The sequence below is a fragment of the Lathyrus oleraceus genome, chromosome 4 (genome assembly GCF_024323335.1).
Source record: "Lathyrus oleraceus cultivar Zhongwan6 chromosome 4, CAAS_Psat_ZW6_1.0, whole genome shotgun sequence".
Classification (NCBI taxonomy): Eukaryota; Viridiplantae; Streptophyta; class Magnoliopsida; order Fabales; family Fabaceae; genus Lathyrus; species Lathyrus oleraceus.
The window spans coordinates 228,939,995-228,967,566 of NC_066582.1; the positions used below are offsets into that span (position 1 = coordinate 228,939,995).

General features: G+C 32.7%; 1 protein-coding gene across 3 annotated transcripts; it reads left to right on the forward strand.

The window, feature by feature from the left end:
* Nucleotides 1-11,138: 11,138 nt before the first annotated feature.
* Nucleotides 11,139-21,795, forward strand: LOC127074721 (rac-like GTP-binding protein RHO1). Of its 3 annotated transcripts, none has more exons than XM_051016063.1 (9): nucleotides 11,139-11,547; nucleotides 17,832-18,090; nucleotides 18,206-18,449; nucleotides 18,968-19,055; nucleotides 19,569-19,678; nucleotides 19,944-20,007; nucleotides 21,039-21,103; nucleotides 21,178-21,243; nucleotides 21,324-21,755. In XM_051016063.1, exons 3-9 carry the CDS (start codon nucleotides 18,351-18,353, stop codon nucleotides 21,423-21,425), a joined length of 594 nt encoding a protein of 197 aa, XP_050872020.1. In that variant the 5' UTR covers nucleotides 11,139-11,547; nucleotides 17,832-18,090; nucleotides 18,206-18,350; the 3' UTR covers nucleotides 21,426-21,755. The 3 variants fall into 3 exon arrangements, with proteins under 3 accessions (XP_050872020.1, NP_001413770.1, XP_050872019.1); XM_051016062.1 differs by lacking the exon at nucleotides 11,139-11,547 and having other exon boundaries at nucleotides 17,837-18,090; nucleotides 21,324-21,433; nucleotides 21,511-21,755; NM_001426841.1 differs by lacking the exon at nucleotides 11,139-11,547 and having other exon boundaries at nucleotides 17,785-18,090; nucleotides 21,324-21,795.
* The last annotated feature ends 5,777 nt before the right edge of the window (nucleotides 21,796-27,572 follow it).

A 27,572-nucleotide genomic window follows, 5' to 3' on the forward strand; every position in this document is an offset into this window, starting at 1 on the left:
AACCTGGAAAAAATGTGGTTTAAAACAAAAGCTTCAAAAATTTTCGTATACATTAGACAGCGCTTTTGTAAAAAGCGCTGTCTAAGGGGGGGATTAGAAAGCGCTTTAGGCAAAAGCGCTGTCTAAGGGGGGGGCTTAGACAGCGCTTTTTGAAAAGCACTGTCTAAGCCCCCCCTTTAGACAGCGCTTTTGCCTAAAGCGCTGTCTAAGGTATACCTAAAAAAATTAAAATAGGGGGGGCTTAGACAGCGCTTTTTGAAAAGCGCTGTCTAAGCCCCCCCCCCCCCCCCCCCCCCCTTAGACAGCGCTTTGGCCAAAAGCGCTGTCTAAGGTATACCTAAAAAAATTAAAATAGGAGGGTCTTAGAAAGCGCTTTTGGCCAAAGCGCTGTCTAGGGGGGGGCTTAGACAGCGCTTTTAAGATTTAAAAAAGCGCTGTCTAAACCTTTAGCAGCGGAGGTTTAGACAGCGCTTTAAAGCGCTGTCTAAGGCTAAAAAAAGCGCTGTCTAAGGTCTTGTTTGGCGTAGTGTTGTCCTCACATTCATCTGTTCAAGTTCTAGGTCAAACTTTGCCACCATGGCTAACAACACTCTAATGGATCTGGGCTTTACAACAGGTGAGAACGCGTCATTGAAGTCGACTCCTTCTTTCTGAGTGAACCCCCTAGCAACCAACATTGCCTTAAATATCTTCGACATCACTCCTTCGGTTCCTTCCTTAACCTTGAAAATCCACTTACAGCTGACTAAGCTGGCTTTAGCAGGTTTCTCGATCAACTCTCATATGTGGTATCATGAAGAAGCTTCATCTCATCATCTATAGCTTTCAGTCATTCAGTCTTGATTCGACTCCTCACATCTTCGTTGTAGTCTTTAAGTTCTTCATCAAGAACCAAACTTGCACATATTAAGGTGAATGTTATGAGATTTGCATAACTAAGTCTCTAAGGTGGTTTGATGACTATTCTCGGCCTATCTCTTGCCAGTGGGTAGTCATTATCAGTCTCCTCATTTTCATCAGTAACTTGTGATTCTTCTTCAAAGTCATATGGGTTATACAATTCAACATCATTATGCTCTACCTCAACATGAATTTTTCCTGTTCCAGCTCTTCTGTAGAGATCTATGTATTTCGACCATCATCATCAGTTTTCTTGAACGTCATTTCTACTTCATTGAAAACTACATCTCTACTTGTGATACACCTCTTATGACATGGATCTAGGCACCACGGCCTATAAGATTTGACTCCTTCTGGGTATCCAAGAAACATACATCTTAAAGCTCTAGGTTCGACCTTGTCTTGCCTAATGTTAGCATAGGCTACACAGCTAAATACTCTAAGTCTATTGAGATTAGGTGGATATCCCGACCAAACTTCTTCAGGTGTCTCCATCCCCAAGGCATACAGGGGACGCCTATTTATCAGGTATGTTACAATCACGGCAACCTCAACCCAAAACACCTTCTTCGATCCAACATTAACCAACATGCATCTAACCATTTCTAGGATTGTTCGATTGAATCTATCACACACACCATTTTACTGAGGAGTATACACAGTAGTCTTGTGCCTTACAATACCAGACATACTACAGTAACCATCGAAAGCTTCATTGTAGAACTCAAGGCCATTATCGATTCTCAATCTCTTGACCTTTCTGTCGGTCTGATTTTCGACTAGAGTCTTCCAACTTTTAAAATTTTCACAAGTTTCATCCTTAGTATTTTGGATGAATACCCATAACTTTATGGAATACTCATAAATTATGGATAGAAAATACTTTGCACATGAGTGCAACAGATTCCTTGGAGACCCCTAAAGATCAACATGGATGTAATCAAGGGATCCATGTGTTCTTTGTTTTCCTTTTTTAAACTTCACTCCGTAGGATTTACCAAACACACAAGTTCCACAGAATTCTAACTTTTTCACTTTGTCACCACCCAATAGATTCTATTTCCCCGGTTTGACAAGATCCATTTCACTGACATGTCCTAATCTCATGTGCCACAGTTTTACCAAAAGCCACAGATATGTCTTTAACACAGGTTTCGTGGAGGAAAAATCGGTTGATCCACTTCAACCTCATCCTCAAGGGTATACAAGTCTTGTTTCTTCATGCCTCCAAAGACTTCCTTCGACCCCTTCATGACTTTCAGGATACCTTGCTCTCCCTTGAACACATATCCTTTCTTATCGAATTCACCAAGAAAAATAAAATTTCTCTTAAGGTCAGGTACATAATTGACACCAGTCAATAACTTTATTGACTCATCATGGAGCTTGAATATCACAAATCCAATACACGCAAATTTGCAAGCTTTGTTGTTTCCCAGAAGCACTAATCCACTATCTTGATAAATAATTCCTCAAACACATCTTTGTTTGGAGTCATGTGTCAAGTACAACCTAAATCTATAATCCACTCCTTGCAAGAGTTGCAGCTTGAAACTACCAGAACATTAGATGATTCATAATCATCTTGCACAATGGATGCATTACGATTATCCTTTCCACCATGATTATTCAGATGTTCAGGTCACATCTTTCTTGTGTGACCCTCCTTCTTATAGTGATAACACCTAATTGCAGGATCATCACTGCCATAAGACTTATATTGACCTCAATCCTTCTTCTTCTGAAACCTGTCATCTTTCTTCAATAACTTCCTCTTAACAAACAAACCTTCACCAACAGAAGATGGTTTGTGCTCCTTTCATTCGTTCAAATCCTTAGAGTACAAGATTGATTGAACTTCTTCAAAGATTAGGGAATTTATTCTATGCAAAAGAGTTTTTTTGAAGTGGGCATGAGATATTGGTAAAGCACACAACAACAACAACACTTGATCTTCATCATCAATCTTGACCTCGATATTCTCAAGATCAAGAATCAACTTGTTGAACATATCCAACTGCTCAGCCAAGACTTTGTCTTCACTCATCTTGAATGAATACAAAGCTTGCTTCAGGTAGAGGCGATTGATCAAAGATTTGGTCATATACAAACCCTCGAGTTCGTTCCATACACCAGTTGTCGTCTTCTCCTTAAAGACCTGTTGGAGAACCTTATTACCAATTATTAATATGATAGCATTATAGGCTTTCTCGATCATCGTCGTCTTATCCTTCTCCGTTAGGGCAACATCCATCTACTATGATCCTTTCAACACTTCTAACAAAATCTTCTGAATTAGTAGGGCTTGCATCTTCAAGCGCCACAAACCAAAATCATTCACACCGGTGAATTTTTTAATCTCCTACTTCCTTGATAGCATCTTGATCCACGCTCACTGCACCTGCTTGTTGTGACAATCACCGCACATGTTACAAATTAAAATTGTGAGAAAGATTAAGTTTCTTGAACAAACACAATAAATCCCTTTTGATTTTACGAAAGAGAGAGAAAAGGTAAGAAGAAAAATAAGAATTGGTTAAACTATTTTTCTATTCATTTTTCCAATTAGGATAAAAGGTTACAAATGAATAACAACAACCAACATTTAACCCTCTCTTAACAACCTGAGATATCAGCCTATTTATAGACTACTAAGCTAACATAACCAACAAGCTAACTTAGAAAAAACTGCATGCTAGAACAAGCTTTGACCACAACATGCACATCTTCGACTTGCATGCTTGAACAGACTTCGACTACAACATGCACAACTCTGTCGAACCATGAAGTTATCCTTGTCAAGATTAGAATTTGGTCCAAAATACCACATTTTCAAATGTGTGAAAAAGATTAAAGGAGTTTATTAAAAAATATTGAGTAGATATTTTAAAATTGTATTCTCACTTATAAAATAACTGTCTTATTTGTAAACACTTATTTATCTGATACAAGTTTTAATAATTTTTTTTAATCATATTATTCATAATATTGTTGTTTACATTTCATCTTCTACATGTATTATTATTTCAACTTAAATATTTTTTTAAAAAAATCAACTTTTTTTTATTACAGTCTGCAAACAAATGCGCATCTAAAATCATATCTCGCTCAAAATCGTATATGATGCATATGCACGAGTATGTTATTAGTTTTTTTTAACATGTTTATAATTATTTTTTTGAAAACAATACATAACTAACTAGGTGGATGCACGCGTATTAATGTGCCAATAGATTGTGAAATATTGTTGCGTTAGACTGATTCTTTGTTAAATTCAATTGTTTTGCCACACTTTGGCATTGCCTGAAGAATGAAGTTATATATATAGAGAGAATTTAATTGATATACACTGACAGTACAACCACTAATTTATTTGAAAGGTTTGACTTTATTTTAAACATTTAAAAAGTAATACAGACGGATTATTTAAATAAACAATCTCATTAACACGTCTCTAAGTATACGATTGAAAATTGTTTTTCTTGTCACTTCAATTAAATTGTGATAAATTAATAAAATTATTTCTCTTTTAATTAATAATAAAACTAGTTTAATATTAAAATCTTGACTCAATTAATAAACATCTATAATATATTTAAAATCTTATTCGTAGTATTATTGAGACTTGAGAAATAATGATTAACTAGTAGAATAAATAATAATTAATTAATTAATTAATATATAAATATGAAATTAGAAAGTTATTCTTAATTTTGACTTAAAACTAAGTCACTTAACGAATTTTATATATAACATAATAATTAATTTAATCATTTTCTTTCTAAAAAAAAACTAACCACATGATAAATAAATAACCCCACATTTTCAAATAGGTAAAAAATAGAAAACTACAACTTTTTAATAAATGATAATAATAATAAATTAAATACAATGTTTTCTTAAAAAATAAAATAAAACAAAATAATAATCTATAACTATAGATAAAGGGGATACGTTCTTTTGGCATGGTTTATTTTTTCTTCCATATTTATCCTTTAGACAAACTGTTTTTATCTCACAGATACATAAAGCAGACCCAATTTACAATATATTGCTTGAATTTATATAGATCATACCAATTTTAGTTTTTTATATAAAAAATTGTTTATAGATTGCTCTAATTTGATTGTTATAGGTTGCTTTAATTTGAATTGTTGAGAATTAAAATATTATAGGGTTGTATTTGGTTTAATTATGGATACTAATGTTGTGCTTGCTTTTAAGTGATAATTAATACATGCATGATTCAATTCCATGAAAATTTTCATGTTTCATCTATATTTGATTATCATCTGCATAAGTTTGATTATTCATCTATAATCATCTGCATGTCGTCTTGCATGTAATCAAACTTTTTGAATAGCATACTTAATTTATCCTTCACATACTACAATATTCTAAAAATAATACATAAGTTTAAAAACTGCATTTCCAATTTTCTCAGCATTACATCCAATGCACAGCTATTACTTATTATGATACTAACTTACCTTTCGAATTTTGCTTTCCTTTCAAAAGTTTACACAACCAATGGTTATTAAAATGAATAAAATAACTACTTTATACATTATTTCAAAAAAAAAAAACTACTTTCTACAAGGGATGGAGTCTATGAGGCAATGGAAAATGGAGGAACATAGCCCCTAGGATTATTTGTGATACAAGCATAAGTACGATTGGTGACACAAGATAACCAACAACAACAAAAGAATTTGTGCATATTTTTTTCTCATTTTATGTTTGGATTTTAAATTTGGTTCCTTGTTTATTGTTTCTCGAATGAGGTTGAAGTGTAGATTTTGTAATCTATAACAATATTCTATAACAATAGATAAAAGAGATTATCCTTTTTGGTTTGGTTTACTTTTTTGTTCTGGTTTTATCCTTTAAAAAATTGTCAAGTGGTTATCAAAGTGAAAGTAACTCATTTATTTATAATTGCTCTGTTTGTATGTCTGAAAAAGAAATACTTGAAATTTAAAATTCACAGTGTTCAAATTTTCCGCATTAAGTTAATGTTTCTTGGAAATTGAATTTTCACTTTACTCAAATGCGGAAGTAAGACATACTCATTCTCATATTCTTTATGTATTAACTAGCGTAAAATCTTTTAGGAATTAAGTTCATGTAGAATTGGATTTTTGTTTGCAGGTCTCCTTCATCAAAAAGGATTTAAGATTGTTGCCGGTCGCATTGGCACCGTCGTATTTCTGCCAATAGTATTGTCGTCGTCTCAACAGTCATATTGTTGTGAGTGTTGATGCGGTCGTATTAGTGCATATGTTGTTGTGTTGCTGGGGTTGTATTGCTCGGGTGTGTTTCTGTCATCTTCATTTCTTTTTTTCGATAAGTGTTTATGTGAATGTGTTGGTGAGGAATGAATCGTGTTGCTATTTTGTATGTTATAATAAGGAGATCTCATAACTTCTTCAGTTATCTCAACCCTTATGTTAAAAGACAAGAAATTTATTTGAAGATGCGAGAGAGATTTAGAATAAAATATTGTACTAATTACTTAGAAGAATGGCATGAGTGCATAATATTGATCTTATACATTTGTTTATGCCAATACAATGGCCATAGAATCATACATATATGGGTGTGCATGGTGACCCCAAACCGTAGAAATCAGCCCACTCTTTCGTTCAAGTTTGATAATCAGTTTTTTTTTGGCACCCCTATTATGATGCTTGATCATAAATAGCAATTATGATTAGGATTAACATTTTTTAGTAATCTTGATTTTTTATTATTCCAAGCGTGTTAATTGATAAAAGATGAATTATTATTAGATAGGTGCGTGGAAATTGAATTGTTATTTAAGGTTAATTAATTAGCTTAGTCGATTTTTGTTTTTCGGTATACCGTTGAACAAGTTTTTATTCATTTATGACTTTTGGATAACAAATACATGTTGTGTGTGTTAATTGTATTTGAAGATTTTTAAGACGACTATGTTTGTTTTTGCATTCAAACGTTACTTAATGAGGGTTTTTTTTGTATAAGTTTGCTTCTTTGAGTCGGTGAAGTTTGTATGGTTTGTATGAATTAGTATGTTTCAAAAATTGGGAATTTGCTTGGAAAGTGATAGAACTTCAACCATAAGATAGTTTTGTGTTCATTTATTCATTTATAGTGTCTGAAAATAACTTTTAAGTTCAATTTTAAATTGATTTTCTACTTATTTTTGTCAAGAAGATAAGTTGGGTGTTAGGAATTTTATTTTTTGATTGATTTTAAGTCCGTTTATTCGTTTATAAAGTCTGAAATTCAATGATGATGACAACGAGATAAAACACATTCATAATTGATGATTTGTTCAAGATAAATAAAGGAGAAATAGTTTCTAATCTTCATTCTCTTTTGGTCACTTATATATAATTTTCTCTCTTACTATGCTCTTTTGGTCACTTATATATAATTTTCTCTCTTACTATGCGTTTCAGATTTTTTTTTTAAACACATATGCATTGTTTTACTATTTTATAATATTATGTACAATTATATCAAATTTTATTGAAATTTAATCCTTACTCATTGTGTTTTTTTTATAGTATGCAATTGGTTTTTGATTTTGGAAAGACTCGTATTCCAAGTAAAAGATCTTTGAAAAAAAATGTCAAATAACAAGTATGTTTTGACACATTATTTATATTTTGACACATGTGGATATTAAAAAAGCAGATAAAAAAATACGAAAGTGTCCATTTAGACGTTAGTGTAAGATAACAATAATAATGAAAAAATTTACTATGGTAAAATTCCCCTACAAAAGTTATAAAAAATACAAATATTAAAGATAGAAAAACCAAAATAATATAAAGTAAATACCCTGAAATTTGTACTTTTAAACAATATACTTTAAAAAAGTGCATTTTATAATGTCAAGTATGTACCTACGGATAAAATATGATCACAAATTAGAAACACAACAATAAAATAATAAAATAAAAGTAAGACACAATAGTAATGGAAAAATTGTTTTTTTTAATAAGATTATATATAGCAAAAAACAACTTATACAAACTAGAGAATGAGGATTATATCAAAATCCTCTCAGAAAAATATAAAATTATAAATCAAGTCTATTCTTTAAAAAATCTGTCATCAAAAAATAGATATCAAATTAATTTGAATGAAAGAATGTATAAGATGGATAAGTAGAAGATGATATACAATGAATAATATCTCTATTCATAAATCATGAAATGATTAAAGAAATGTAGAGTTTCTAATTGGTTTTTTTTAGGTGTTGTATGAGTTAATCTCTATTCATATTAATTTTTTTTTAAGTCATCTAAACTTTGGAAGAGTGTGTCTCAATATTGAACTTTTTAAGGATAGTTTTTTTTTTGTCACGAAGCTTCTGAAGGTCAGTTTAGTACCATTGCCGGTCAAAGTCTCAATATTTATTTAATAGGTAGTTATTTTTTTTTAGATTAATTGTTATGCACTGTCAGTGCAAAAAGCTTTATATTGTCAATGCATCACAATCATCTGTTTGTATAACTTTTTAAGTGGTTAAAATAAAAGTCAAACATTTTAAATAAATCAATGATTGTCATTAACTAACAATGTAAAAAAAAATTACACTGTCAGTGTATATCAATTAAATTCTATTTTTTTTAGAAAACCATTAATTAAATTTATTTTATTATTCACCTTATATATAATCCTCATTCTAATACATTCTTTCATGACAGATTTTCTAATTTATCCATCTTAAATTTATCCATCTTAATAAGGTTTTACCGATGTCGCGCCGCGAAAAATAACTAAATGTATCGCACGTTTGAAGATTAACAGAGTCGTCATCGAAGTTTATTTATTCCAAAAGGAAAAGGAAAATATCGATAAAACTCAGGGGAAAAGATAAAGGGTAAAGAAGTCGTTTATATAAGGGGAATGTATCAGCACCACTCACATCTGTTATACTCAACATGAACCGTTTTGATTGTTCTTTGCGCGAACGAATGTTATTATCTAAAGGTTACTTGCAAATGGTAACAGGGAAAAAAATAAGTTTTTAATTAGTGTTCTCGTCAAGGATTTGAACCCTCGTGCCTACGTACTCTCATAGTGAAATGAGAAAACCAGAGTTGTATAGTATGTGGTAGAAAATAAGGATTTGTTGATTGTTTTTAGGAAATAGTTATAATTGTATCCTAAAAGTGTTTAGACGTTAGCTGATTCTAATCCTTGTTCGAATGCTCTAAGCTTTTATCTAACAGCTAAGGAACGAATTATAACAATTTTTTTTTGAAAAAGAAAGAAAATTGTTTTGAAAAAGATTTGTGTGATAGAAGAAAAAGAAAGAGTTGATTGAATAAAAAAAGAAAATGCTTGAAGTGCAAAAGAGTTTTCTTGAAGTGTAAAAGAATCTGCTTGAAGTGTAAAAGAGTTTGAAGTAGAAGAAGAAGAGTATGAAAATGAGGAAAGTGTTGTGAAATGATAAAGGAGTTGTTTATGTGAAAGTATCATTTGAACCAAGATTGTGTTGTTTGAATCCATAGGGTAGGTGTATCTGAATCAAAGTGTGTGTGGTGTCGATCAATAGATGGTGTGGCTAATGCAAAATTATAGGATTTTGTCTGGATCCAAGGATCAAGACCTACAAGAAGGGGGTTGCTAGAGCATGAGGCTCCACAGGGCAATGATATGAAGGTTTACAGAGCATGAGGCTCCACAGGGAAATGCATGAGATTTCCAGAGCATGACGCTCTATAGGGCAATGCATAAAAGTTGCCAGAGCATGGAGCTCCACAGGGAAATGCATGAAAGTTGCTAGAGTATGAGATTACACAAGGCAAAAATAAAATAAAAGGGGTTTTCCAGATCATGATGCTCCACAAGAAAATGATATGAAGGTTTCCAAAGCATTAGGATTCACATGGAATGTATGATGGTTGCTAGAGTATGAGACCCCACAGGAAAATGCATGAAGGTATTGGTTCATATATGGGTGCTTAACCATGAGGTTATTAACCCAAAGAATGTATGGATGTCAAATAGTGTAGTGTTTGGTCCAAAGAGGAAGTGTATTTTTTATGAAGATTGTTGCAATGTTGAGATGTTGTTTGTGGAAAAAAAGACTTAACAGCTATTCGATTTGAATTGCATTAAAGTCTATGAGTGGAGGTGAATACTCTAAACAACTGGGTTAGGCATCCCGTATCCCAAGATATTCAGAATGAGGATATGAATACTCCCTCTCATCCCTTCTATGTTACTTAAGGCTCATGGCGTACAGTTCACATCACAACTGACAAGTGTTAAAGATGAGTCTTTTGTTGTACTTGAATGATGAAGCATTAATCCAGTCTTGATGTATTGCATGATGATGTCTCGAATTCGAGATCCAGTATGGTGCAAGTGCATGAATGTAATCCCATCAAGTGATCAAAAGATTTATGGTCACTTGACTGGATTGAGGAATCAGACATATGTCAAAGGACTAGATCAAAGATAAATTTGATCAATCAATCAATTAGGGATAAGATTAGAGGATACAAGCGCAAGGATTTTTATTACATGATCCAATTCATGACAATATTAACAAGCATATTAATTCTAAAATCTAATCTAAATTTGATATAAACATGTGTATTATTTTCTAAAAAGATTTAAATTGAAAATTGTTTTAAAGCTAATGATTACCTAAATTCTAATGAAAATCTAAGTGTGTGATCATTTTTATTTAATTTTCAAAGTGTGGATTAAATGGTAAAAATAATTAAAGCCTAATTAAATTCTAAGCACTAACATAATTTTTCAAAGTGTTTTTGTACCAAAATAAAATGCAAAAAATATTAACAATGAATTAGCTAAATGTATTAAATGGATTAAAAGTAAAAAAAAAACTATTAAAAATAATAAAACAAAAAATAAGAGTAAAAAGGCAAAAAATAGAAAAAAAGAGACAGGGTGCAATGTATACCAGTGGTGCAATCAGCAAGTGGTTTGGGTTTGGCAGAAATCCCAAAGACCAATATACCTTGGTTCAGGAGGGGGTGAGGTAGTTATGGAATAATGCTGAGCAAAAGTGACGGGCCTTGATTCAGAATAAGGCCTAGAGTTATGTGGTGAACGCATTCAGTAAGGGATTGTAGTGAGGAAAACAAAGGGTGTTTTAGCAGTGTTGTGGATCTGATGGCCTTGAGCCCAAAGCTCTAAACTAAGAGAAATGGGAAAGGGATCAGATGAGAAACATTCCAATATTCCCTCCTTCTCACGCCCATGAGTCTCCTTCACCACTCACCTGAGTCCAAAACCTCGCCGTGCCAGAAATTGCCCTCGGCGACGGCGGAGGTCTAAACAATTCCAAACACACACCAGTCTGTTCAACTCGATCCCCTCTCTCATAAATTCAAATCGGTGTTCCCTAATTCATATCCTTCAATTCAAATTGAAGCAAGAAAATATGAATCCTAAAAACTAAAGACCAAAATTAAATGCTCAAGAGGAGGGATCAAAGCCTAAAACGTTAAGACTTTGATTCCTCGACCCTTATTCTACATGACGGTATCAATATCAACGTGAATTGATGAAGAAAACAAATGACTCACTTACCAGGCGGAAATGACCTCGAAGTCGTAGGATTTGAAGAAGACGAAGCTAATAAAATGGAGGAAGATCAATGATATTCAGGTAATCTTTCAATTTGCAACTCATCCATGTTTCAATTCTTCTTTCTTTTTCTTACCTTCTTTAGTCCATAGGTGTCTGAACTTGTAAGGTTGTTATCGCGTGTGATGTAGCGGAGTGATTGAGAGGGATGGAATAGAGAAAGAGATAGTGAATTTCAGAGAGAATTCAAAGTGATTTATGGAGTATGATTGTAGAGTGAGTGCATAATGTGTGTATGGTTGTTGGTTATGAATTGGAGTGAAGAGTTAAATACATAGTAGCTAAAGGTGTAACTAAATGGGGAAGATCGGGAAAATGTTAGGGCACAGTTAGTTCATCTATATTCTTATGAGCAATGTTGTTAGGAGTCATTGAATCTATTAAAACTCTGTTAACTTTAGTTATTAGGTATTCTAAATCATTTAGTGAGGTTTTGTTAACTTCTGTTGGTTGGTTTGTTAGGTGAAATTAGAATTGTAAGTGAAAGTTAGTTATAAGAGGTTTGAAACTGTTATGAGATAGTGAGTTGGATTGTTAGTAAAAATAGAAATTAGCAAATGAGCTTGACAATTAGATTTAATTATGTTAGAAATGTTAGAATTTAGTTTGTATGCAGTTAGTTGTGATATCAATTAATGGAATGCAAGAAACATTGATTCTTAAACCAACCAAAAATGACTCTGGAGAAGTAAAAAAGGAATGCAAGAAACATAAAGAGAATGAACTGCTATGTCGTGTACATATTTTGAATACGTTGTTTGATCGTCTCTACGACCTCTATACGGATAATCCGTCTGTAAGAAAAATCTGGAAAGCACTTGGGTTCAAATTCAAGGGCGAAGAGGAAGGTATGAAGAAGTTTTTAATTTCTAAATATTTTGATTTTAAATTTATAGAATCCAAGCCCATTCTTATCCAAGTTCATGAGTTGCAAGTCCTCGTGAATAAAATAAAAGCGGTGAAAACATACATCCCTGAGACTTTTCAAGTTGGTGCAATCATTGCAAAATTACCACCTTCGTGGAAAGGCTACAGAAAGAAATTGTTGCACAGTTTTGAGGACTTTTCTTTGGAGAAAATCTAGAAACATCTTTGAATCGAGGAGGAATTGAAGGAGAGGGAGAAATAATAATTTACGGGTCTTTCTAAAGCCAATGTCGTGACCACCAAAGGAAAGAAGAAACATGATGGCATGAAGAGTCATCTTGGACCAAAAAAGGAACATAACAAGTTCAATAATTCTGACGGTCAAAAGGGTTCGAAAAGTGGATGTTTTGTTTGTGGAAAACCTAGACATTATGCTCGAGATTGCAGGCACAACAAGTCAAAAAATGAGATCAATGCAGTTCATGCAAATGATGACATGATTGCTACAGTGAGCGAAATTATGGCAATCAGAGGCAAAGTTCAAGGTTGGTGGTATGATACATGTGCTACGGTGCATGTCTCTTATGACAGGGATGCATTCAAAACTTATTTAAGGCAAATGATGAACAAGAAGTACATATGGGAAATGAAGTACGATCTAAAGTTGTTGGAACCAGATCGGTCAAACTTAACTTCACTTTCGGAAAGAAAGTCACTCTTGTCAATGTGTTTCATGTTCCCGGCATGAATATGAATCTTGTTAGTGGGGATTTATTGGGAAAACTGGGTATTAAATTTGTTTATGAATCGGGCAAACTTATATTGACCCTTAATGGTGTATTTGTTGGAAAAGGATATTCTGTTGAGGGAATGATCAAACTATGTACTACGGATAATATTATTAATGATATTTCTAATTCTGCTTATATGCTTGAATCTGTTTCTTTATGGTACAATAGATTAGCATATTCCGGTATTAGTTTTATGAAGAGACTAATTAAATATGGATTGATTTCATGTAATATAAATGATTTCACAAAATGTGAATTATGTGTTAAATCAAAGATGATTAATAAACCTTTCAAAAATGCTAAAAGAAATACAAATTTACTTGATCTTGTACATTCAAATTTGTGCTAATTTAATGGCATGTCAACCCGTGAGGGAAATAGATATTTTATTACATTCATCAATGATTATTTTAGATACACACATGTATATCTCTTAAAGCATAAAGATGATGCTTTTAATGCCTTTGAGATTTATAAACAGAAGCGAAAAATTAATTAACTAGAAGTATAAAAGTCTTTAGGAGTGATAGAGACGATGAATACTTTTCTAATGAATTTGATGCATTTTATGAAGAACACAGCATAATACATGAATGTTCGGCACCTCGCACACCGCAACAAAATGGCATGACCGAAAGAAAGAATCGAACATATCAAGAGATGATGAATGTCGTGTTGATGCATTCTGAATTACCCCTCAATTTGTGGGGTGGGGACTTACTATCCGCTTGCCACATAATTAATATAATTCCTTTAAAGAAAACCAATATTTCTCCATATGAGGAATGGAAAGACAGAGCACCAAATACCAGTTACTTTAAAGTGTGGTGGTGTGTGGCTTACTACAAAAACATAGATCTTAAAAGAACCAAGTTGGGTCTTCGAGGGATAAGATGTGCTTTTATAAGATATGCACAAAATAGTAAAGCATATAGACTTTTAAATTTAGAGTATAATGTAATTGTAGAATCTTGGGATGTAAAATTCTTTGAAAACCATATCACAATGATAAAGAATCAGAGTCGGCCGCAAATAAATAATCTTGTGAAAAAGATTCCTCTCGGATTGTAGAAATACAACCTGAAGGCACTTTTCGAATCATCAAATCACAACTCGAGCCTAGGATAAGCAAGAGAGCCCGAAAAACAAAGAATCTAGGACCAGACAAAATTGATCCTCGATTTATTTCCTTTTATCTAGTTAAAGGAAATTGTAAGAATTTCGTTCAAAGTATTCCAGTCATTCTTGAATTAGAGGATGATCCTAAAACTTACAAGGAAGCAATAACTTCAAGGGACTCCTCTTTTTGGAAAGTCGCTATCCAACATGAAATGGATTCAATTGTTTCAAACCACACTTGGGAACTTGTTGACTTACCAAAGGGATCAAGGCCCATTAGATGCAATTGGGTGTTTAAAATGAAATATCATAGTGATGGTACCTTAAACACTTATAAGGCCAGATTAATGGCAAAAGGATTTAGACAAAAGGAAGGTATATATTACTTTGACACATATGCACCAGTAGCAAGGACAACCACAATTAGATTGTTGCTTACATTAGCCTCTTTAAATGACCTTATAGTTCATAAGATGGATGTTAAAATAACATTCCTAAATGGAGATCTTGATGAGGAAATCTACATGGAACAATCAGAAGGCTACGTGCTTCCTGGAAATGAACTAAAGGTATGTAAGCTTGTCAAATCCTTATATGGCTTAAAACAAGCACCAAAATAATGGCATCAAAAATTTGATTATGTGATACTCTCAAATGGATTTATTCTTAATTCTTGTGACAAGTGTTTATAAACAAAGGTATGCAAAAATAGTGTAACATTTCTTTGTCTCTATGTTGATGACATGCTAATAATTAGCAATGATTTGAATGGAATTTTAGAGACAAAGAGGTTTCTAACTTCAACTTTCAAGATGAAAGATCTTGGACTTGTTGACATAATTTTAGGGATCAAAGTTAAGCGAAATAGTGGGGGTTATGAACTTAGTCAAACACACTATATTGAGAAATTGCTTGATAAATTCAAACACCTAAAATTTAAGGAAATAACCACTCCATTTAATCATGTCGTCAAACTTCAAAAGAACAATGGAGGAGCAGTAGCTCAATTGAAATATGCAAGTGCAATAGGGTGGCTTATGTACTAATGCAATGTACCCGACCCGATATATCATTTGGAGTTAGTAAAATGAGTAGATTTACTATTAATCCAAGTAAAGAACATTGGAAGGAAATCACGAGGATTTTTGGCTATCTACTGAAAATCAAAGATCTTGGCCTTCATTATGGTAGGTTCCCTGCCATACTAGAAGGATATACCGATGTGAGTTGGGTATCTAACATTGGAGATCATCAATCTAAAATTGGGTGGATATTTACACTAGTTGGAGGAGTAATTTCTTGGAAAAGAAAGAAACAAACATGCATTACTCTTTCGACCATGGAATCAGAGTTCGTGGCTCTCGCTTCCGCTGATCAAGAAACATAATGGTTGAGGGATCTTCTATTGGAAGTTCCATTGGCTAAAGACAATGTTTTAAAGGTGATGAACCACTGCGATAGCCAAGCCACTTTAGCAAGAGCATTCAGCAAAGTGTATAATGGAAAGTCTAGGCATATAAGACTTAGACATTCGTTTGTGAGAAAATTGATTAAGGGTGTAATCATTTCACTCACCTATATACAAACAAGCTATAATTTGGTCGATCCATTTACTAAGCCACTGGCCAAAGACTTAGTAAAAACAACCTCGAAAGGCATGAGGTTGAAACTCCTTGAATAAGAGTTCCAACAACAACGACAACCCAATCTTATGTTAACAAAACATTAACTTCAAGATTCAATGGGTAACAATAAGTCGTTGATTTGAATATAAGTCAGGTATTGGGTAATAATGTTGACTATTTTAAATAGATGGTTGAGGTTTTCAAAACCTCTTAATGAAGTTCATAACTGAGGAAAAGTATCTCATGGAAAAGGATACAACATGAACTTCACCTATGTGAATTTTGAGATGGTGTCATCTCAAAGTGAGAGTTAGAGTTTCTCTCATGAAAAATTCATGAAACAGGATAACATAGGACCATAAATAAGTTCTAAGCGAGATATGTAGAGGAAGAACCTTTAAAGAGTGTGTGTAAGGTAACGTCAGTTTAATCATATGGATTAATGGTTTAAAAGTACTGCTATCTAATATTCTGATTAAACCTTGTGTTATCCTCACTAAGGTTAAGTTTTAAATTGAAAAATACCTAACTGTATTAACACTATTTATATCTCATTTTCTGGAATTAGTTTTGTCATTATTAGACACAAGTGGGGATTGTTGGAAATTATGAACAATAACTGGCATTGGTGTGTTCCAATATGACAAAAATGAGCAATTGAGTTAATGATAATAAATGCATTGCAAATAGTCTCACATAAAAAGTGGAGCTAACTTTAAAAGCATTTATAAAGACCTTGAAACATTAATCTCATCAAAGGAGGCGGCGCATCTGAGCAATCAGGCTATTCGCGACGTTAATGAGGCGGCGCTCTAGCGGCCGGCCTTCGACCGACATACTACGAATTAGTTTTAATTATTGCTCTAGGATTTTGGTCGTTACTTACAGTTTGAATTTCGAATTCAAAATATACAACACTTCATGAAGTAGTGCATTGTATTATTATAACATGTGCTGAAAATGTGTTGTTTCATCAAGAGTTGCAAACTTATGAAACAACACATGCATGACCTATTAATACATGATTTTGAATTCAAAAATTACTCACTCAAAATCGTACAATCCTCTTCAATATTCCAGACACACTTCCTTGCATTCGAGTTCTTCACTAGTCTTGTGCAGACTCGATTAAGAGGCTGAATTATCTTGAGTATTCTTGTTTTCCAACTCTAAGACAACAAAGAGAGTGCTTGAAATACTTTTAAGAAAAATGACTTCATTCACGATTCAAACCTGAATCCATTTAATCTTACCGAAATATCTAACAACTCCTATTAAAATGCTCGGACGTCTCTATATTCCAGAGTCGAATTTTCATCGGAGGCTTTACTGCCGAATAAATCGACATTTCTCTTGTGAGTATAAGAACACATATATGAAGACACTTTGAAGAAAAATGATAGAAAAATAGAAGGAGATAATAAGAAGATACATGAAAAATGACGGGGAGGGGATGCAATATTTATAGAATTCACAAACAAAATAGTGGTCATTGTTTGTGGCACATGTACTTATTGGATGCATGCATGCACCATTTACAATGAGATCACATACATGCATGCGTCAAACCTAATGACGTCTTTGTGTAATAAAGCAATGCATGCGATAACCACTGTGGCTACTCCATTTATCTTATGTCTGAAATATAATTAGTTTGATAAATAAATTAAAATATTAGTTATTTTTTGTATATAATTTAAAAAAGATTATTATTTTAAAAAAAATTCTAAATACATAATACTTTTACTTGACATCAAAATATGTAAAAAAAAACACTTCAAACAAAAACAATATTTATAAATATCTATAAATAATAGATAAGTTGACAATCAAACATATTTATAAAAAAATCATTTTGTGATTGTAATTGAATCAGGATCCGAATATTTTTGAGTTGAAACAGGACCTCATTGCAATTGACACGTACTGTAAAATTTCCCCAAAAAATACACTCACAGACAAAAAAAAAACACAAGGAAAAAAACAATCAATAATAGTAAGAACACAAAGGTACGAGTTTGTTGGCAGAGATTGGTTTGGTTAACGAACGCTTCAACGGCAAAATTTCCCGGGCTACAAGGCTTCCTGTCTCTCTCTCTCTTTCATCTCCATGCGCGACAATTCCCATTTTCTCACTCATAATTTCCATCTCCTCCAAAAGGGTTAGGGTTTCCATTTTTCTCTCTGCATTTTCCCTTTTTCATTTTTTTTAAAAATTTTTTCTTTCCCTTTTTTTCATTCATGGAAGTTTGTGGATTTTCGTTTTACATCGTACAGATGCGTAATTGAAGGGGGAATTGGCAATAACTGGAGGAGGAGAAGTAGGGAGGGTGTGTGGGTGAGAGTGATTGGGGTCCTAAGGTGGAAGATCTGGCTAGGGTTTTCGTTTTTCATTGGAGATTGAGGTGAAATTAAGGAGAAGATGAGCGCTTCTAGGTTCATCAAGTGTGTTACTGTTGGGGATGGAGCTGTGGGTAAAACATGTTTGCTAATTTCCTACACAAGCAATACCTTCCCTACTGTGAGCTATTTCTTTCCTTTTTTTTTGTTTGTTATTTTTCAGTAATTTGGATTTATTTTTCTGTGTTGAATGGTATCTTTGAGAAATTTATTCACAAATGTTGACATATGGTTAATGATGTTTGAGGAAATTGGAGTTGTTGTTGGTTTTCATTTTCTGTTCTTTTTTAAGAAAATGAGATTTTGAGATGTAACAATTGGCTCAATTAATTTGGTAGGTCTGCTTGGGAAAGAAAACATTTTTTGTAATTTGTTTTCTTTCAAGTTTTTGTGATCACAGATGAAGAAATCAATGTTTGTTGTACCTTGATTTCATTCATCTGCATGTAGTTTTGTAATCTTCCCTTTTTTCTATTGTTAATATTTTGTTATTTAGTTATAATTCTTCATTTTTGTGCATGAAATGGTGTATAATTAGATTCTGGATAGTGCTCCAATGCCTTATTATCATGTATGTGTGCCTATTGAAAAAGATAGATGATTATTATTTTTGCATCTCTTCACTTTGTCTGGAAACAGGATTACGTGCCAACTGTCTTCGACAATTTCAGTGCAAATGTGGTTGTGAATGGAAGCACTGTTAATCTGGGATTGTGGGATACTGCAGGTATTGTTATAATAATTACCTTTTTTTTTTTCTTTCTTTTGAAGCATACAATGTAGAGAGTGCTTTCTAGATTTTTAGGGTCCGTTTGAATCAGTTTTGCTTTTCATTTTTTAAAATATGTTTTATAAAATTGTTTTGAAAAAGTACTTTTAAGAAGAGAACTATTAAAAAATTTATTTGGTAACATGACTTTTCAAAACTGTTTTAAAAATGAAAAAATAGAAATATTTGTTTGGTAAATTATTTTTAAAAACAGTTTTAAAAATGAGAAAATAAAAAATGATAACTCAAATGAAAACAGAAATCCAGAAATCCAAAATTAAAAATGAAAAACATGTTAAACCTGTTTTTGTTTTTCACTTTTAAAAACAATAAAAATGAAAGAGTTTTTAAAAACAGTTTTCTAAAACATTGTAATCAAACAAATTTTTAATTTTATAAATTTTGAAAACAAAAAAACTGTTTTTAAAAACTAAATCAAACACACCCTTATTCTTTTATTTTGTGAAACAGGACAAGAGGATTATAACAGATTAAGACCTTTGAGTTATCGTGGTGCCGATGTTTTCATTCTGGCTTTCTCCCTCATTAGCAAGGCCAGTTATGAAAATGTTTCCAAAAAGGTACTTATCCCACTGTGTTTCAGAGTTTATGCTCCTAGCGTCCCGTGAATTTAAAAATGCGCTTTTGCAGATTTCCTATTTTAAGAATGTGAGTTAATTCTATAAACTAGATTGACTGGTATACTGTTTATTTTAATTATAAATTGATGATAAATTTCATATGTGCTTTATACGAATGTGAGGTTTCTTTATAAACTGGAATGAAGGTATACTGTTTAAATTAGTCACAAGATGATAAATTTCATATGTGCTGTTTCCTTTCCAGTGGATTCCAGAGTTAAAGCATTATGCACCTGGTGTTCCCATTATACTGGTTGGCACTAAGCTTGGTAAGTTTATTTCTTCCTAATGTAACATCTGATACTGTAATATCATGCATTAGTCAGTTGCTTCCTTGTAGCGTATTAATTTATATCAATCACTATTTGTGCTATGAAATCGTATGTTCTTAATTCTATGGATTCCATGATCCATGAATGCTGCTTTCAGATACTTGCAAATTATGTGTTGTCACGAGATACTTGTTTCATAATTCTTTTTATGTTGATATTATAACCGAGGAACGGTAATACTAAAGAGAAACTCCTTTATTCTGGTAAAGGCCTTTATTTTGCTAAAGGGGTGAAGAATTGTTTTATTGCTTCATCTTGTGCCTTTTTTTCTTCTCTTCTAAGCTTTCATTTCAATTTATTCTTCCAATGCTTCTTCCAATTTATTCTAAGCTCATGCTTTTTGTTGGATATTCTTCTTCTTTCTTGTATCTATTTACCAAGATGTTTAGTATGGTGGGGATTTTCCTAAATTGACATTTGCTGCTAATACTTGTTAATTAGTACAGTTTACACATGGCCGTTCTTATTTAAGGTTTAGATGTTGAACAATATGTATATTCGATGATTTCTGTTTTCTTTTGTCTCATATAAAGACACCAGATGGAAAGATTTGGCAGTCTAGTACAATGCTAGAGTTAGCTATCAAGCTTGACTATGTGCTTGCGTTTAGAAAGTAGGAAGTTTTTTGTCAAATGCAATAGCACAATTTGAAAGTTGTTAATTTGGAATTTTGTTTGGACTACCGCATTGTTCTCATCAGAAGTGTATTAGTATTTGACATTAATCCTGTGCAAGATTTAATGCCTTGCACTCAGAATTGTAATTCACAGTTCAGTTTTTTTATTGGTGCTGTGTGCACGAGTAGATTCGATACTTTTGAATCACATGTAAATAACTTCCACTGCATTGTTTGTTCTATTTAGGGGATAAATAATTGTGTCAACAGTCTTCGTGATGTGCATATTCTATTATGTGTTTTGTCAAATAAGAATTATTTCTTTACCATCTTGTGATTCGAAATGAGACAGATCTTCGGGATGACAAGCAGTTCTTTGTTGACCATCCTGGTGCTGTGCCCATTACCACTGCTCAGGTGAATATTATGCTTCTGGTGTTTCTTTAATTGCTTTAGGAAATCAAATCTAAAACTTGCATATCTTCTTGAAGGGAGAAGAGCTTAGGAAGCTGATCAATGCACCTGCTTATATTGAATGCAGTTCGAAATCACAGCAGGTACATAATCGAATCTATTCTTGTACACGACGGTTAATTTAATTACTACGTTTTAAATTCATGTATGGTCTTTACTGCAGAATGTGAAAGCAGTGTTTGATGCAGCCATAAGAGTTGTCCTTCAACCACCTAAGCAAAAGAAAAAGAAGAGTAAAGCACAAAAGGCCTGTTCGATATTGTGATTTGCTAGGTTGGTCTAAAAATTTGACAACCATTTCTCCAATCTGTAATTCTCTCCTCTTCTTCATTTTCTTCATTCCTACGCAGTTGAAGAAGTTGGAGTCTATGTGGGTGTTCGTTCGTCTAACATACTCTAGATCTCCTTGAAGCATTAAGGTGGTTGATGCTTTGTTTTTCTTGGAATTATTGTGAATTCTAATTGTCAAATTTGCATTTCATGGTTCCCACCTTTTTCTTAACTTACGTTTTATGTATTAATAGACTGGAATGTCCCAGTTAGGATGACTACCTTGTTTGCTTGAAGATATATATAATATCTAAATTATTTTGTATTTCGTAATAATGTTTGATGTGTGCAAAGATTTCTAGCTATTCTTAGTTGTCATTTGGTTGTTCAATAGTGAGTGAGTGTTGTCTCTTTCTTTCCTAGATCTGTTTTTGTTGTTTTTGAAAACAAATGTGTTGTGTTTAATGGCAGGTCTGTGATATTGAACCAAACTTGTTTACAGCTGAGGCAGAAATACAAAAATACAAAGAAAAAAACTATTTTACTGGGTAAAAGTTTTTTTGGTTAATGCTTCACGTGGGTACATAACATAGTTTGCATTCTTAATGTTGGTTAAGTTAATTAACACTAATAGTTGAAATTAGTATTATCTTGTTTTTTTATACCATATGTGATGTGATGTGTGCAAGTCATGTTGTGAACATAGATTTATGAATGGTCTCAAATCTCAACGAGTGATATTGACAACACCACATTGATAAGTTAGGGGCTATACTCTTTTCATCTTTGGTGGTGTCTCTCACACCTTTGAAAATTTAAAAATGCCCTTAAGTATCTACGCATTCAAAATCACGTTCATCTTTTATGTTTTGAGTTAAATCTCCGTATCAGATTTGGGTGTATCCGGAGATATATTTTTGATATATCCCCTGGAAATATTTGAGTTTGTTATTCATAGAAGTGATTTAAATAATAATTCAGTAATTTTTTTTTTAGGATGCATCTCTAAAAATGTTCAATGGAAAAGTTGATAAAATACAACCTTGCGTGAGTTTCTTCTTCATGCTAAAATAAGAAACCATTGCAAAGCTCTTAAATTTTTTTATCCCATTCTTAATCAACTTTTAATCACCAAAACATCATTTTTGTATTTCATCACTTAAAATGAAACAAAACAAGTTGGAGGTGCATGTAAATATCATTTATTTAATCCCTCATTCCTTGTATTAATCTTAGTTTTCTGCTGAGAAATGAACGTTGAGTCTGAAGATGCATTTCTAGACGAAGTTAGGTGAGTTTCGGGTGTGCATCTCCCAATTGTCCTGATAGTTTGAAATGTAACATTGTTTTTCTATTATTGGTGTCAATAGATATGGTGTACTCGGACATGTTTCTCAAAGTTATTGTGAGTGTGAATGTTAAATTGATCGAAGTGAAACATGATGTTAAACCGGATGAAGTGAATGATAATGTTCAATCGGATGAAGCGAATGATGATGTTAAACTAGGTGCTCGACTGACCATTGTAGAGGTAGATATTTGCGCACAATTTATAAATAAAGAAGTGTTTTTTGTTTGTGAGCATATGCTACAATGGATACATAGGGAGGTCAGAAAATTGGGGTTTGGCGTTGTAATTAGAATGTTCGACAATGGTTTGGATAGAAGACAAACATTTGTAAGAGTGGTATGCGAAAGAAGTGATACATACCAACCAAAGGTGAGTGTTCGTTTAAATTATGGATACCGTATGACGGATGAGACATGACAATTTAATGTGATTTCCAGTATATATGATTATGCCTTGGATGATAAGTTAGTCGGTCATCCCATTGTATGTCGCCTTGTGCCGAAGGAGAGAGAACTTGTTTCGGACATGGCACCAAACATGGTGGCTTCGAAGATGACAACTATGTTTTAAGGTTTAGAATTTGTGAGGATAAAGTCATTGTTTGAGATATATTTTGGAGTCATCCCGAATTCTTCAAGTTGTTCAACACCTTTTCCACTGTGATCATAATTGAATCGACATACAAAACAAATAAGTATAGACTTTCACTTCTGAAGATTGTTGGTGTTACATCTACGGGGATGGCTTATTCAGACAAATTTGTATTTTTGGAATCCGAAAAAAAAGACAATGTTATGCGGGCTTTGGAAATGTGCACGACTATGTTTAAGGACCAAGAAAACATGCAACATGTCATAATCACCGATCGCGATACCGCGCTGATGAATTCAGTTGCAACAGTGTTTTCTACATTGTCGGCATTACTTTGTAAGTATCACATAATAAAAAATGTGAGAAGTCGACTAAAACTTGCGGTTGGTATTAAACACATCAAAGATGAGGACGGAAAAATGATCAAACTTGGTGTCGTGGTGGAAAAGATAATGAATTCATGAAATGATATAATAAATTCTTCCACGTAAAAATTATATGCAAAACTATTTTGGACCAGGTCAAAGAGAAAATTGTTTGTGCATGGACCAGTCAGATCAAACACTTTGGCAATACAACAACTAATAGAGTTAAATCTGCACATACTAGACTGAAGAATTGGTTGGTAAATAGTAAATCTAATTTTTTTTCGAGATTGGGACATCGTGGACCAAATGCTCCAAAACCAATATAATGAGATACAAATATCTTTTGGTCGGAGCATTACCGTGTTAGAACACTGTTTCAAAGACGATGTCCTTTATTCGCAACTGGTTGGCAATGTATCTCTGGCGACTTTGAATTTTTTTTCACGAAGTCAAGCGAGTAGATAAAACAGGTTCAGATAGCTCTAAGTGTGGATGTACACTTAGGAAGACTTACGGTCTTCCACGTGCTTGTTTAATTTCAAAGAAGATAAAGCTTGAAAAACCAATATGTATGGACAAAGTTTGCACTCACTAGACAAGACTTCATTTTGATGATAATGGTGTGACGAAGAATGATAAATCAAACATATCTATGATGGCCGAGTGGAAAGTGATCTAAGAGAGATTCATGAAAGATGATGACATCATGAAATTTCATATCAAAGAGCAACTTAGGTAGTGACATATCTTTTGATGCGGTTTAGTTGTACCCTAACAATGTAACAAGTTTTTTATAAGTAACACACTGCATAATCTTATAAAATTGGATGGTATTTTTTTGACATTTTTTGTTTTTCAAGTTCTGCTATGCATAATTAGCATGCTTTTGTTCTGCTTAATTTTTGGATGGATCTGGAGATGAATCTTGTAACACCCTGAATTTAGTTAACTTATTTAATTGAGTTTTGTTGCTTTATTTAATTATTTAAATAATTTAATATATTTTTAATCATTTATTTGCTGATAATATGTGTTTTATGGTGTTTGGGGGTTATTATAATTTTAATTAGTTTATTTAATTAAAATTGTAGAATATTAATTAAATAAATAGAAAATAATAAAATAGAGAGATTTAGGAGAAATTGGAATTAGTAGAAAGATATGGAATAATGAGGTGAGAAATAGAGGTAAATGAAGGGTAGAAGTGTGACTGGGGAGTTAAAAACATAATTAGGTTAGAATGAATAGGAAGAGAGAGGGGAGTCAACTTCACCGATACGTAAAAGTTGCAAAAGTGGAAAAAGAGACAAAATGAGAAGAGAAGAAAAATGGCTTAAGGGAGAAGAAAATCATCATAGTTAGAGCTTGAGGATTGTTGGAAATTCAGGTAAGAGAAAGGGGGAAACTACTATAATATATGTGTTATTGCATGAAGGGTAGAGAGAGATCATCACCCCCTCTATGTTTTTCCTCCATTGTTGTGTTTTTTAAGCTTTATATGTGATTATGAATATTTGATGATAATTATGATAATTGATGTGTAAATCTATACTCTTTATATTGTTGATCTTTATTGATGACGAACGCAATTGGATCTGAATGTTGTGACCTTCATTGTTATGTGTTTGGTGTTATGAATGAAAGCTTGAATCCATTACCGTGTTAGAACACTGCTTCAAAGACGATGTCCTTTATTCACAACTGGTTGGAAATGTATCTCTGGCGACTTTGAATTTTATTTTTCACGAAGCCAAGCGAGTAGATAAAACATGTTTAGATAGCTCTAAGTATGGATGTACACTTAGGAAGACTTACGGTCTTTCATGTGCTTGTTTAATTTCAAAGAAGCTAAAGCTTGAAAAACCAATACGTATGGACAAAGTTTGCACTCACTAGACAAGACTTCATTTTGATGATGATGGTGTGACGAAGAATGATAAATCAAACATATTTATCATGACCGAGTGGAAAGTGATCTAAGAGAGATTCATGAAAGATGATGACATCATGAAATTTCATATCAAAGAGCAACTTAGGTAGTGACATATTTTTTGATGCCGTTTAGTTGTACTCTAACAATGTAACAAGTTTTTTATAAGTAGCGCACTGCATAATCTTATAAAATTGGATGGTATTTTTTAGACATTTTTTGTTTTTCAAGTTCTGCTATGCATAATTAGCATGCTTTTATTCTGCTTAATTTTTGGATGGATCTGGAGATGAATCTTGTAACACCCTGAATTTAGTTAACTTATTTAATTAAATTTTGTTGCTTTATTTAATTATTTAAATAATTTAATATATTTTTAATCATTTATTTGTTGATAATATGTGTTTTATGGTGTTTGAGGGTTATTAGAATTTTAATTAGTTTATTTAATTAAAATTGTAGAATATTAATTAAATAAATAGAAAATAACAAAATAGAGAGATTTGGGAGAAAATTGGAATTAGTAGAAAGATATGGAATAATGAGGTGAGAAGTACAGGTAAATGAAGGGTAAAAGTGTGACTGGGGAGTTAAAAACATAATTAGATTAGAATGAATAGGAAGAGAGAGGGGAGTCAATTTCACTGATACGTTAAAGGTACAAAAGTGGAAAAAGAGGCAAAGTGAGAACAGAAGAAAATGGGCCTAAGGGAGAAGAAAATCATCATAGTTAGAGCTTGAGGATTGTTGGAAATTCAGGTAAGAGAAAGGGGGGAACTACTATAATATATGTGTTATTGCATGAAGGATAGAGAGAGATCCTTACTCCCCCCCCCCCCTTTATGTTTTCCTCCATTGTTGTGTTTTTAAGCTTTATATGTGATTATGAATATTGGATGATAATTATGATAATTGATGTGTAAATTCGTACTCCTTATATTGCTGATCTTTATGCATGACGAACACAATTGGATCTAAATGTTGTGACCTCCATTGTTATGTGTTTGGTGTTATGAATGAAAGCTTGAATCCAAGGAAAACAATTGATGAATTTGTATGATGACTAATGCATATATGTTGTGTTAATGACATGTGAATGATATGTAATGTTGGATTGTCGATATAAGATGTTTGGGTGCGTTAGGGCAAGTTTGGATGAGTTTTTGGAAGGGATATAGATCGCAGAAACTGAGCATTTTTGTCATGGGTTTTGTAGAAATTAAGTACCACATAATGATAACTGGTTACAAGCTTAAAAATAAGTTTTTTGGATATTTCGGGGTCAGTAATCGATTACCACATATTATGTGGTAATCAATTACTGTAGGCTTCCATGGAATATTTTTGAAGTAAAACTAAAAATGATATAACTTGAGATTCGTGACTCTGTTTCAGGCACGGTTCAAAGCATTGGAAAGCTAACATGTAATACTATCATATGGTAATTCTTTAACAAGTTGGATGTGGTTTAATGACACAAATGAAATGTTGTCTTAAAGTGTAATGTTATGAATGGTTAATTGATCAAGATGAAAATACTATGGTAATTGGAGATTGACTTGATAATCGAATCGATTGTGTACTAATATGTTGCGATTATGATTATAAGTGTTGCGCATGAAATTATAAATGTTGTGTTAATGTGTGTAGTTCATAAGTGAGGACTACTGTAAATATTATATTGCATGTTGTTTATGGTTAGAAATGGAACCATAAATGTTGTTGTTGTTGCATTACTTTGTATGTCACGCATCATTTTATGTCAGTATATTGAAAAAGGTGAGTCATTGGTTCAGAAGTGGGGATCGGTGATCGTTCGGGGTTCAAAAGTGGGGACCCAGGGTTTAGAAGTGAGGATCCGGTTTGAATGAGGAAGCATTGTTGAGTGGACGAGATCAGTAA